The following is a 13591-nucleotide window of genomic DNA, read 5'->3' on the forward strand; positions in this document are numbered from 1 at the left end:
AAAAGGATTTTGAGGCCTTTTGTTCGTATGTAAACAGATGAGACTTTAGGCCAAAGTGGTCATGTTTTAGAAGTGACCTGTAGAATGAAAGGAGAGTAGTCAGTGCTCTAGCTGAGCTGAGCAGTTTAATTCAGATCAGAACTGGTTGGGAGTTCAGTGAGCTGTGTGGAAACTCTCTTTTGCCCTTCTAACTTCAACCTGTAAGCAACTGACTCTTTCTGGTATTATGTTTTTTTAAAAGGGGGGTTTTGCTTATTGGGACTGTCATGTATATTCGGAACAGCATACTTAAGTCTAGTTTGGATAGAATGAGTTCTGTAGGGGTTCTTTATCTTGTGTTTCATTGTATAATTTTGTTTTAAAACTGATAGTCAACCTCACTAACTTAATCCAGGTAATTTTCACTGTACACTTACTGAAACAAATTGCAAAGTTATGGTCTGGGCTGCCTGCTTAAGAATGTTGAGTGGTCTGGCCTCGTCCATAACACACGAACTGGAACAGATGGCAACTTGTTGACAAGTGCGACATTTCAGTCTTCCAAGAATCACAAATGATTCAGTCAAGGGTTGAATTTACACAGATAAATAAGATTGGAAAAAAGGATCAGCAGCACAGCAACTGTCCCACAAGCAATACGGCGTTTCCAGTTGATGGATTACTTGAGAGTTAGAACAGCTTTCATAACATCACAGCTTGAGCCGAAAACAACAGGACAATAATTTGGAGGGTGAGAAATCATGAAACTGGGGAGGAATTAACGTGCAGTAACTTGTTTTCTCCAAGCCAAGAGAAGGGAGAGTTTGCAGGTTAAGACCTCTTGAATACAGTCAGTCAATAATAGTGGTGTTGGTTCTCACAGAACAAATAATACAACTTAGTGCACACTTTCAGAATCCTTTTTTTCTACCAATTAGAAAACATACTGTGCCCATGCCAAAACAAACAATAGAGCATAGGAGACAGAGACCTTCTTTCCCATGGCTCTTCCATGGTACTACCAGAAATTTCCATTTTTGATATAATCCTACAACACACAACCATCCTTGTTTTCACAGGTGCTGTTCTCTACTTCCAAGATATTTTCATTAAAAAACAGATTATCGGATCTGCATGAAAATCCAATGGAATAAAGATGACGATTTTCACTCATTCGTGGTGGGTTTTGGTTTTTGAAGTGTGATTATACAATAATTCATGTCTGTTTCTGTTCCTAATTATAGGAGCCAAGTTAAAAAAGCTAACTGCTAATTATCTCCCTAATGAGACTAACACGTGGCAGGATTATTTTAGATGTAATTAAATAGCTGAAATTAAAATATTCACGAGAGCAAGTGTGGTATAATCTACACACTATAGCCACCATATTGGCAACCTGCGTACAAACTGACATAACATATTCTACTTAAGCCCTTTCGTCTCAAATGCAAAACGGTACTGGACTTCAATCTCAAAGAGCACTAAAGTAGATTTTTTTTTTTAAGTTCAGACTGCCAAGAAGTATAAGTACCTGGACAAAACGTATCAGTGAAACTTTAAGGGTGTTAGAGAAATATTGCTCCTTGACCTCCCATCCAACTTCCAGATGGTAGGGATAGCAGCTTCCAAATCCGCAATCAAAAGACAGCTGAGGTGAGTTGCTGCAATGCACCTTCTATATGATGCAGGGTGTTGTCACTGTGTTGGTGGTGCACAGTGTAAGGTAGTGAATGGGGTTTTGATCAAACGTTTCATGGCACCATTGCTAATTATAGATGGGCAACAATTATAACTTTTTTTTTGAAGTGCTTGAAAAACGCAGGTTAGTCCTTCTAAAAGGTCACAACCTTAAACTTGCCTCTTTCCACGTGTTGCCGAACCTGCTGTGCTTTTCTCGCATTTTTATTTCAGATTTGAGTAACTGCAACATTTTGCTTTTGTATAGGCAAATACTTGACCTAGCATAGAAACCATCTTTCAAGAGGGCTTAGATTGTGGACAATGACCTTCACTCAGCAATGTTCACTGTCCCTTTGAGGCAGTGTCTTGTGAACTTGTTAAAATACCGTGTTAATGGGAAAAAAAAAATCAGCTAAGCCTGAATAGGGCAACATTTCTACATAAAGCAATTTAAATCCCAGAATGTAACATACTCACGGTTTTGTAACATTTGCATGATGTGTTCTTTTATCAGTGGAAGCACTACTTTACCACCAAGACCACAGGCTATTCTGTCCAGTGCACTTTCACCAGCAACAGCATTGCTATGTTAAAACAAAATGGGAGAACAAGTTTACTGAAAATTTCAAGGAAATTTGTTAAAATAAATGAACTTGGCAGATATTTTTTTAAAAAAGTAGTATTTGAATGGCAATAACTGATTGAAGAAGTCAAACAAATAATGAATTGTCAAAGGGCTAAACTTCAAGAAATACATCATCCACAGCTGTGGAGAAAGGGAAAACAATAAGAGAATTCTAGAGATCAGAGACTTTTGCAGCAGAAAGCTCAGCTGTTGATAGTGGAATGGTTAAGATGGATTTGAGCAAAAGGCCAGATTGGAGAAGCACTGAGCTCAGAGACTCATAGGAGTTTCCACAGCTAGGGATGAGTGTGGTCATGGAAATGTGAAAGTATGGATGAGAATTTCAAAACTTTCATATTGCTGCACTGGAAACTGAAGTATGTCAGTGATCATAACAGGGCAAATAGGACTTAGTGACAGCATGGGTACAGGCAGCAGAATTTTGAATATAGCCCAGAAGATATGGAGAGCTCAAGTGCTAAGTTATTTCAATGTTGCTTTGCCAATCATTTTTAATTTCATACTACACTATTTATCCATGGTAAATGAATTGATATAGAATTCAAGTAAGCTAGTTTTCATTAAATGCAAATTACCTGTCAAAGTCATCATCTTCAAGTTCATCTGAATTTGACCAGTTTTCATCATTCTCTAAATCCACCATCATTGCCAGCATCTGTGGAACTGAATGAAGATATTTTTAAGATAAAAATACAATAATGAACTTGGTTGACTTTTACAAATTAACACCTTTTTCAGGAGACAAGGAAACCTTACACCGAAGCACTCACTTGAAAAAGATGCTCACTACCAGTACACCAGTCTACATGTCAACTGTAGCTTAGTCGATAGAACACATCCCTCTGAATCAGAAGATTTCTTGATTCAAGTCCATTTCTGAGTTTGAGCACAAAACTTAAGTCAAAGACTCCCATGCAATGCAGAGGGGGTGGGGCAATATTGAAGATGCTAACTTTAAAGGCCACATCCACTTGCTCAAGTTGATAGAAAACATTTTCACTATTTTGAAGCACAGCGGGGGAATTGCCCTGGTGACATTGATTGAGGAAAATATAGACAACGAAACAGAGAAAGTGAGGACTGCAGATACTGGAGAGAGTTGAAAAATGTGGTGCTGGAAAAGCACAGCAGGTCAGGCAGCATTAGAGTCAATGTTTTGGGTACAAGCCCTTCATCAGGATGGGCTTCTGCCTGAAACGTTGACACCCTGCTCCTCGAATGCTGCCTGACCTGCTGTGTTTTTCCAGTGCAACACTTTTCTACTCATAAAGAAACAGACTATCTAGTCAACATCCTATTGTTAATTGCAGGAGTTTGCAGAGCTCTCATATTGGCTGAAACTTTTTTAGCATTACAGCAGTGATCTCACTTCATAAAAAGGAAAATGCTTTGAGATACCCACTGGTCATGGAAAGCACTCTAAAAGAACTAAAGTCTTTGTGTCCATTACACCTCACCAAGTCTGCATGCTAAAACTTAAGGCCTACTGTTCCTGGAGTCCTCACAAAAAGTAAAGAAGATTTTATAAAAAGAACAATACTTCCCAATTTACCTGTCTTTTAGGCCGAAGCTGACAGGAAGCATGCACAAGGTTTCCGTGTTCCTAACAAGGATTACTATTGATCACAGATAAATAGGTTCCAACTAATAATAGGCACTTATGAACCATCAACATATCCTACTTGTTAAAACTCTAACCCACCTATAAACTACCTGCTACACACAATCAGGCACAAAAAGGTGTCATGGGCAGATAAAGACAGTGGCCCCTGTACACGGGGTTTGTTGAGAAGACTGTTTTGGCTTGTCAGAATCTACTGATCTTTGATCTTCTTTCTCCAGGACAGTTCACTTGCCTGTAGGAGATAGGGCTATCGGTTCACACTTGTGTCTCCAACTTATTAAGGCATAGTTTACAGCAACTGATGAGGGCAAATAAAGTGGCTTTCTTCAGAAACAAAATCAAATTGCTGGAAAAGCTCAGCAGGTAGAGAGAAATCTGAGTTAATGTTTGCGTCCAGTGACCCTTCCTCAGAACTAAAATTGCTGGTTTTTATGAGAAGCAAGAGTGGTGGGGAGGAAGTAAGGAATAAACGATAAGTGGAGACCGAGCCCAAAGAAAGAGAAGATCAGTTGGACAAACATGGAAAACGATCCGCCTAAAAGGATGAATGGATACTAATGGAGTGGTGAACAATGGTTGTGTGTAATAGCAGACTATGTGATAAGGCCTAGTGTGTAGGAGTTGGGGTAAGGACATGAGGGAAGGTGCTTCAAGTCCTAAAATTGTTGAATTCAATATTGAATCCAGAAGGCTGTAGAGTTCCCAAGTGGAAAATTAGGTGCTATTCTTCCAACTTGCACTGATCTTTGCTGGAGAACTGCAGCAAGATTTTGGCCAAGGAACAAGGTGGTGTGTTGAAGTGACAGGCAACTGAAAGCTCAAGGTCTTTTTTGTGGATGGAATGTAGGTGTTCTGTGAAGTGGTAATCCAGTCTACACCTTGTTTCCACAAAGTAGAGATAACCACATTGTGAGCAGCAAATGAATTTTAGGTGGGATAGCTCAGGTTGATAGAAAACATTTTCACTATTTTGAAGCACAGCAGAGGAAATGCCCTGGTGTCATTATCTATATTTTCTTCAGTCAATGTCACAATGAAACAGAGAGAAAGTGAGGACTGCAGACGCTGGAGATCCTGCCAGGTAAATATCAGCTCCTTCCCTGTCAGATGTTCCATGGTTTCTGCCCAAGCATTCACACCCACAGGCTGTTCAGCAATCAAAGGGCTTTGTCATTGATAACTAATCATTATTCCCCAGATCAATCAGCTACTTGTTGCTGGCCAGATCACCATTCATACACATCCCTTGGCTTCAGTTCAGCTGCAATGAGATTTCCTCCACTGCTTGAACAGATTGCTGTATCAACAGCAATACAAAAAGCGCCAGGTAACATGCCTTTAAAGAGTGCTGCAATCCTGGGTTTTTAAAGCAGTCCTTTGCCCACTTCAGTCCATAATCAGAAACACAAAATTGAAAATGTACAATCACAACTCGGACTGCATTTAAAGAATTATTTCACAGGGTATTAAAACCAGTACACTATTAAAATGAGCCAACTAAAGCCAGGTGTAGTTTATTCATATTGTAACTGACAGTTCAGTAATTTTAAGCAATGGTGTGTAAACTGTAGGAAAGCATCTTAAACTCAACACAATGAATTTCATACCAAACCCCCAAAATTTGACACTGAAGCATGTAAGCAGATGTTTAGGAAGATGATCAAAGTTTGTTCAAAGAAGTGGGTTCTTAAGGGTCATTTAATAAAGAGAAAGAGATAGAGTTTTAGAAGGGATACTTCAGAGCTTAAGCAAGGGGAATCATGAATTTGCCGGAGGTCAGAATTAGAGGGAGGCAGAGATTCTGAGGAAAACAAGACACACACACACACACATATTCTAGGCATGTTAGAGTTACAAACAAGAGATAAGCAAACCAAGATCACATACATAGGAAAAGAACAGGAGGCAGAAGAAACCTTGGAGTGTTGAGGCATGGTGGAATGTACTTTCAGGGTTCAAATTGGAAACAGATACAATGTCAACCTTCAACATCAAACTGGATAATCGTTGATAACAATAAAGAGCAGAGTAGGTCTGCTTGCCTCCCAGCGCGTAAATGCTGTCATGGAATGGTTGGTCTGAATAGTTAGCACCTTGTACATGCATGAAACCCAAATCAAAAGGAGTTATGAAGTTCCAAATAATGCTAATAGTTACTTACTAGCTTGTGATACAATATTGCTGTGTTTTCGGAGCATGGCAGAAGCTGTCTCAGACAAAGTCACAATCACTTCCAGTGCCAGCTGACGCTGCATGTTTTGCAGTGTCGTATCTGCACAGAGCTATAGTTTAAAATAGGTAAACATCAAAAAATTAGCAATAAGTATATTCTTACTATTACATCAAGTACAGTCATTCAACATGTCTGGATTAAAAGCTAACCAGAAATCAAATAATGCACACAGACAAGTTCACCTGTTGTAGACATTGACCACCCAATTTACAAGTCCTTTCCTCACTCCCACACCCTACAAACCAATTACACTCCCTTCAGATTCAACATCTACTTACCCACTAGAATTAAAACTATTCTAAATCCTTCCACAGCCCTGAAACAATAACATTTTTCTTTTCATAGTTGCTGCTTGAGTTGCAATGTATTTTCAGCATTTCTGCTTTCATTTCAGGTTTCTAGCATCTGCAGTATTTTACACTTGTAATTAGAATATTGCTGCAGAATAGAATGTCTCATACTAATAAGAAAACATAAATACAACACAGCTAATGCACATCTTTTGACAGCACTTTACAAACTTGTAATCACTATCTTAGCAGTCAAATGGAATCACCTGCAAGCTCCCCTTCACCTCACCTTGACTCGGAAATTCCTTCACTGTGTCAACATCCTGGAACTCTCTTCGTAATAGCACTGCAGGTATATCCACAATGCACAGACTGATAGTTCACGGCCAATTAGGGATGGGTAATAATGCCAGCCTTGTCAGTGAGGTTTACATCTACATTAAATAATTTACAGTGTCATTGCAACTTATAAAATACTGATAGGCCTGGATAGAGCAGAGGTGGAAAGATTTTTCCACTAGTAGGAGAGACTATGTCACAAGGGCACAGCCTCAGACCAAATGGACGATCTTTTAGAATGGAGATGAGAACGAATTTCTTCAGCCAGAGAGTGGTTAATCTGTGAAACACATTGCCGCAGAGGGCTGTGCAGGTCAAGTCCTTAAATGTATTTGAGACAAAGACATAAAAGTTCTTAATTAGTGAGGGGATCGAGAGTTACAGGAAGAATGCAGGAGATGGGGTTGAGAAACAGATCAGCCATGATCAAATGAGCAAAATGGGCTAATACTGCTCCTGTCTAATGGTCTTATTAACTGAATTGCCTCTCACTATGATTCATTCAAAATATTTATGCTGAAACAAGTGGTCAAATGACTAATATCTCGCACAACATAGTCTTAAATTTGACTTTATTCAAGTTCAAATTTAAACTGCATTTATACAAATTAAATTTATATAATGGGAGAATAAGCACAAATCTGTGCAAAGCTTACCTTCAGGCTTAATGTTAAGGTGGGTTCAAGATGAGGACGTAAATATTTTGGTGCTGTGTCTGCAAGTTCCACTAATGATTTCAGCACTGAATCATCATTTTGATAACAGGAATCATTGACAGCCTAAATCACAGGACAAAAAGTGAGCAATTAAAAACCGCCTTCAATAAAAAAAACTTCAATATTTTAGGACATTACAGCTCATGAAAATGTTCAGGATCAAAAACTCCAAGTCAAAAGACAATTAACATATGAAACTTCCACTTCTGTTCAAAATGGGGCGGCATGGTGGCTCAGTGGTTAGCACTGCTGCCTCACAGCACCAGTGACCCAGGTTCAATTCCCGCCTCAGGTCACTGTGTGGAGTTTGCACATTCTCCCAGTGTCTGTGTGGGTTTCCTCTGGTCTCCTCCCACAATCCAAAGATGCACAAGTTAGGTGAATTGGCCATGCTAAATTGCCCACAGTGTTAGGAGAATGGGTCTGGGTGGGTTGCTCTTTAAAAGTGGGCAGCACGGTGGCTAGCAATGCTGCCTCATAGCGCCAGAGACCCGGGTTCAATACCCGCCTCAGGCGACGGACTGTGTGGAGTTTGCACATTCTCCCAGTGTCTGTGTGGGTTTCCTCCGGGTGCTCCGGTTTCCTCCCACAATTCCAAAACGATGTGCAGGTTACGTGAATTGGCCACACTAAATTGCCCGCAGTATTAGGTGAAGGGGTAAATGTAGGGAATTGGGTCTGGGTGGGTAGTGCTTCGACGGGTCGGTGTGGACTTGGGCCAAAGGGCCTGCTTTCACACACAGTAGTCTTATCTAACCTAACCAATTACAAAGCATTGCAATTAAATCGCATTCACGTTGCAGGAACAGGGATGGTAGAGGGATCAGTTAGCTCAGCTGGCTGGACAGCTGGTTAACACAATAAAGTGACAGGGTGGATATAATCCCCACACCAGCTGAGGTTATCATGAAAGTTCCACTTTCTCAACTTGTCTCTCACTTGATGCAGTGACCCTCAAGTTATTGACTCTAACGAGAAAGCAGCCTTCTGATCTGCTGAGACTATTGTAACTTCATCTTCACAGCGCAGCAATACACCAATCGGTCTGTTTCAGTGTTCATTCACACAAAAGCCACCCTCAAATCCCACTTTATCTAACTTGAGGACATCCTTCTATTCCTTTCTTTTTATATGCTGATTTAACTTTCCCTGAAAAATATATTATTAGTTTTGACTACTCTTGCTAGTGTTAAGTCTTCTAATCAGTATCTGATAACTTCAAGTCTCCTTTTAATAGTGACTAATTTTACGAATTTAGTTGCAATTGAAAACATCTCAATGTCTCTCCTACAAAACCCTGAATAATTGCTTGCCAGTTGCCAAATTACACAATAAAAAGAGAGCTTACCCATTATTCACTGGCAATTAAGAATACAACTCAATTCTAAATTCATGAAAATAATTATGTACATTGATGAGGTCGATTTGAAATATATAAATGCACACTTTGATGTAAATTTTCTCAACTATTGAAAAAGAGATTCCATACCTGCAGGATACTAGGCAGCATGTCAGCAAAATGCTTTTGCAGTGGAGTATTATTTTCATTAGCCAGCACAAATGCTGCTGCAGCCCGGGCAGCGAGCATTCGAATCTGCCAAAAACAGCGAGTAACCGCTTTAGAATATATTTTTTAAAAGTCTTAGACCTCTTAACTAAAGAAAAATAATTCACATTGCAGAAAACTACTTCACAGATGAACACAATGAAGAGTACGCTGGTATACGACATTTTCTCATTAGATTCAAGAGTGTTATTTTTTCAATATATCCTGATATTACCTCTGTAACCTTATTCAGTCCAACATGGCAAGATCTCTATGCCACACAAATTCCAGTCTATTGTAAATCTCCTACACCTACACTGTCACTTCACCATAGCTTCAGTTACTTAGGTTCCAAGTCCTGCAATTCTCTTCCAGGGTCGAGAGTGGGGTGCTAGAAAAGCACAGCAGCATCCGAAGGGCAGGAGAATCGCATTTCAAGTGCAAGCTCTTCATCAGGACCTCTATCCTACATCCAGTAAGATATTTGGTAAAGCCTTGTCCTAACCAGACTTTGGGACACATGCCTCAATAATTCCTCACGTGGCTTGGTATCAAAAATGGTTCGATAATGCTCCTGCAAAATGCCTTACTACCTTAAAGTCACTACATAAATGCAGGATGCCCAAGGTCTTTCAGGTAGCTTCAATGTTGCACACACCATGACGTCTGTTCAGATTTCTGTGATCAAACGTTTTAAATTTTTTTTTTGGAAAGTAGATGGTAAGCTCAGATATCACTGAAGACTTTAGGGTGCAAAGAAAGACAAATGAAAATAGGGAAAGTCCTTTTTCAAAACAGTAGCTTCCATATTTATCCAAGTTTTTAAAAAGATCCGTGCCTTTTATTGAATTGAGTGTAAGTGAAGTAGGCATGATGGATTTGGGGGTAAAAGGAGCAAAAGAGACAGAAGGGGAGGTGAGGAGAGCTGCAGGAAGCAAGGAGGGGCCAGGGTGATGAGAAGGGCAGAGCCTGGGGAAGAGGTAGACGATGCTCAATTGAATTATGTTGGCTAATCATCGAGATATAACAGCTATTAATCATCAAAATATTTGCAGGGTAGGTATACAGGTCAAATGCAACACAACTGTGACAAGTCTCTCTATTGAGTTCACTGTCAAAAATACTCATGTCCAGGACAACAAAAATCAGCCCAACAGAAACTTAGACTTCTGGGCAATTATTGCACCATGTGCATACATTCAGACTTCGGAGAGGCACAGATGTGCACCTTCTGACTTATGTCTAATTCTAAGTAATCTGGACACTGGAAGACTTGTTAAAAACAATTAGGTTAAAGACTGGAAGACTTGTGCCTATGATTTCAAATTTGCAATGCTCCACAATCATGCAGTTTTACTACAATCCACGTTCTAAATTTGTAGGTGCATAACTCTGCTTACATTAAAATTTTCAAACAAAATCCCTGCAACATTTTAATAAAATTTTTCCCGTGAACCTATGGGTGTGATTTTTTTCCCTTCAACTTAAATGTATTTCGAATACATGGGAAACTCCTCTTATTTATAGTTTGTCCCATGTGGTTTTAAATTTACCGATTAAAACGTGTTGAGGGATCGCAAGTAAAAATAAACAAGAAACGATGGTTCAATTCAACGTAAGAAACCAAAACTATTCATATTTCTGATGAATTAGTCTGATCAAGAGACAGATGTCAGAGTAATTATTTATACCCTTCAGGACTGCTCCACTATAAGATCATGGCTAATCTGATTGTGGTTTTACCTCCATTTTCCCACTACTCCACAATCCCAATCTCAATCCTCAACTGCGTTATAGATCACAAATTTATCTAACTCAGCCTTGAAGATATTCAATGACCCAGCTTTCAATGTCTTAGCAGGACAGATTTCTAAAGATTAAAAAACACTAAAACAAAAAATTCCTCACCTCAGTCTCAAATTAAAATTCCTTATTCTAAAACAGTATCCCCTAGCTCTTGACTTTCCCATTAGGGCCATCATCCTCTCAGCATCTCACATGTCAAGTCTTAGTTAGCTTAGCCAATCCTTCAACTATGTTAGTATGCCACCATCAATAATATTAGCTCTTATATTAGTAACTTTTCATGTGGCATCTTAACAAATAAACGTCTTGTGGAATCAACATAAAGCTCAAAGCATTAATCAACAGAAGCCGCTTTTCAAAAAGGCAAGAAAAAAAATGCACATTTACATTGACAATGAAAAATGTGCAGCAAGGGAATCAATTCCATTATCCATATTGCTTTCATTTTGCATGAAGAATAATAAGACTTCTTTAGCAGTAATAGTATTGTTCACTTTATATCTGTGGAATTCCCTGCCCAGTGAAGATTTGAGGCTACCACATTGAATGTTTTTAAGGCAAAGATAGATAGGTTTTTGAACCGTAAAAGAATTAAGGTTGACAGTGAGTGGGTGGGTAAGAGGAGCTCAGTCCACGAGAAGGAACACCCATGATCTTACTGAATGTCAGAGCAGGCTCGAGGGGCCAGATGGCCTACATCTGCTCCTGTTTCTTACATGTTTACAGGATATACACCTATATCTCATACCTATATACTGTACCTACAACGGTCATGCGTTCATTAGCTTTTTAGTCTTCTAAAAAAACATTCAATAAGCTGAGTGTTCCTATTTTAAAACGGAGGAGGATACAGTGCTAATTCATATTGACAGTCCTTACCGTTGAGTTTTCTTGATCTTGCATGCACTGAAGTAACATTCGTTTGATAACGTCAAGATAATGCTGTTGCTGGTTTCCAAAAATTCCTGGGAAGTTCCTGTTAAACACAGATTGGTATTAAAATCAAATTATAGTCCAATACAGAGTTAACTAATAATTAATTATTTTAGAATCATCATACCCTCAGGGTTAATCAGCAGTAGTTGCTTTTAAAAACTAAAATAAAAAAATGTACATTAACAGTATAAACACCAACAGAAATTTATACAATTTCAGCATCTAAATTGCCTTTGTTTTATGTGCAAAGTAATCATCACTCAAATGTCCTTGGGCTCCATTAAACACTGGTTAGCCTTACACAAATTCTGGTGCCATTACCATCTGCATGCGTGCATCGGCTAGTCACTCTAGTCTCTCCATCACAGCTTTTCCTGCTTCTGTACTCATTACAAAGCTGCTACCTCTCTAAACTTACTTAACTCTGGCACAAAGTCATCTACCTGAAATGTTAACTTGTGTTTTCTGCAGAGAAACTACCTAAAAACTGGTGAATACTGCCAGAAATTTAATTGAAGACTGGAAAGAGGTGGAGAAATGTGCCTGGAGATGAAATTCCACTTGCCTTTCAAGTATGCATATGGAGAAAGGTTTCCATTTGAAATAGATCAATATGAGTAACAAACTACAATCTCAACGGGGAACGAAGGCCTAATGAAAATCACGTTGGAGAAAACTGCAGAAATTTTGCAAGCTTTCAGATGCCCTAGGGTTTCAAGATGTCAATCCCATTTTCAGTAAAAGATAGAAAGATTTCACTTTTCCACCTGACCTTTAATTTATTCTAAGAAATGGAGTTAGTATTAGAAGGAGCAGTGCACAGTAGGACACTTGTCAAGATCACATTTCTACAGGTTAATATTGGAAACAGTGCACAACAGATAGAGTAAATTTAGAATATCAGAAGCATCACCACAGATGATTTTCAAAGCGTAAATCTTAATGTGCAAGACCTGAACCAGCAGATTTTAAGCAATAGTTATAGAATTAAACCCCATAACTAAAGGGGAGGCAGAAGCATATTGATGATTTCACTGGACTAGCGATTCAGAAGCCATCTACCGCCCTGATTCAAATCCCACCATGGCTGTTGATAGAATTTAGATTGAATTAATATAAATAGAATACTATTGGTAGATGCGAAATCCACGTGGTTCACTAATGTCCGGTTGGAATGGAAATCTGACCATCTTTACTTGGTCTGGTCTACATGCGACTGCAGATCCACAGCAATGTGACTGGACTCTTAAATGCCCTCAAAAAACAAGTGCAATTAGGGAAGAGCAACAAATGTTAGCTTTAACAACAACATTCATATCTCATGACAAAGGAAATAAAACTCAAATCATACAAAAAAATCCATTTAACCATATCAGATTGATTTGGATTTAGCAATCACAGCTCACTCAGTCAGTCATACATCACGGAAATAGATCCTTCGGTGCAACTCACCCATGCCAACCAGACACTAATCCCAGAATTTGACCCATATCCCTCTAAGGCCTTCTTATTCATGTACGCCAGCTATAAGATGGTGGTCGGCTACGAGGAGGATGTTATCAAATTGCAAAGGGTGCAAAAAAGGTTTACAAGGATGTTACAGAGACTAGAAGGTTTGAGTTATGAGGATGCTTGACAGACTAAAACTTATTTCCCTGGAGTGTTGGAGGCTGAAGGGTGACCTTACAGAAGTTTATAAAATCATGAAGGGCATGATAGGATGAAGAGCCAGGATCTTCCACCCCCCAGAGTAGGTGAGTCCAAAATTAGAGGCCGAGATTTAAGGTGAGTGGGGA

At 39.1% G+C, this 13591-nt stretch overlaps 1 protein-coding gene across 1 annotated transcript in view; it reads right to left on the minus strand.

Annotated features, from left to right (window-relative positions):
- Positions 1–13591, minus strand: part of ipo5 (importin 5) — a 64606-nt gene that overhangs the window by 29632 nt on the left and 21383 nt on the right. Inside the window, exons 5-10 of the mRNA XM_043691325.2 lie at positions 11739–11835; positions 8997–9101; positions 7448–7570; positions 6091–6211; positions 2881–2968; positions 2137–2243 (exon numbers count right to left, since the gene is read on the minus strand). Of these exons, the coding sequence (XP_043547260.1) occupies positions 2137–2243; positions 2881–2968; positions 6091–6211; positions 7448–7570; positions 8997–9101; positions 11739–11835 (641 nt within the window). The remainder of the gene's footprint in view (positions 1–2136; positions 2244–2880; positions 2969–6090; positions 6212–7447; positions 7571–8996; positions 9102–11738; positions 11836–13591) is intronic.

Source organism: Chiloscyllium plagiosum, unplaced genomic scaffold (genome assembly GCF_037043375.1).
Source record: "Chiloscyllium plagiosum isolate Xiang-an unplaced genomic scaffold, Cpla_swu_hap1 HiC_scaffold_6, whole genome shotgun sequence".
Taxonomy (NCBI): domain Eukaryota; kingdom Metazoa; phylum Chordata; class Chondrichthyes; order Orectolobiformes; family Hemiscylliidae; genus Chiloscyllium; species Chiloscyllium plagiosum.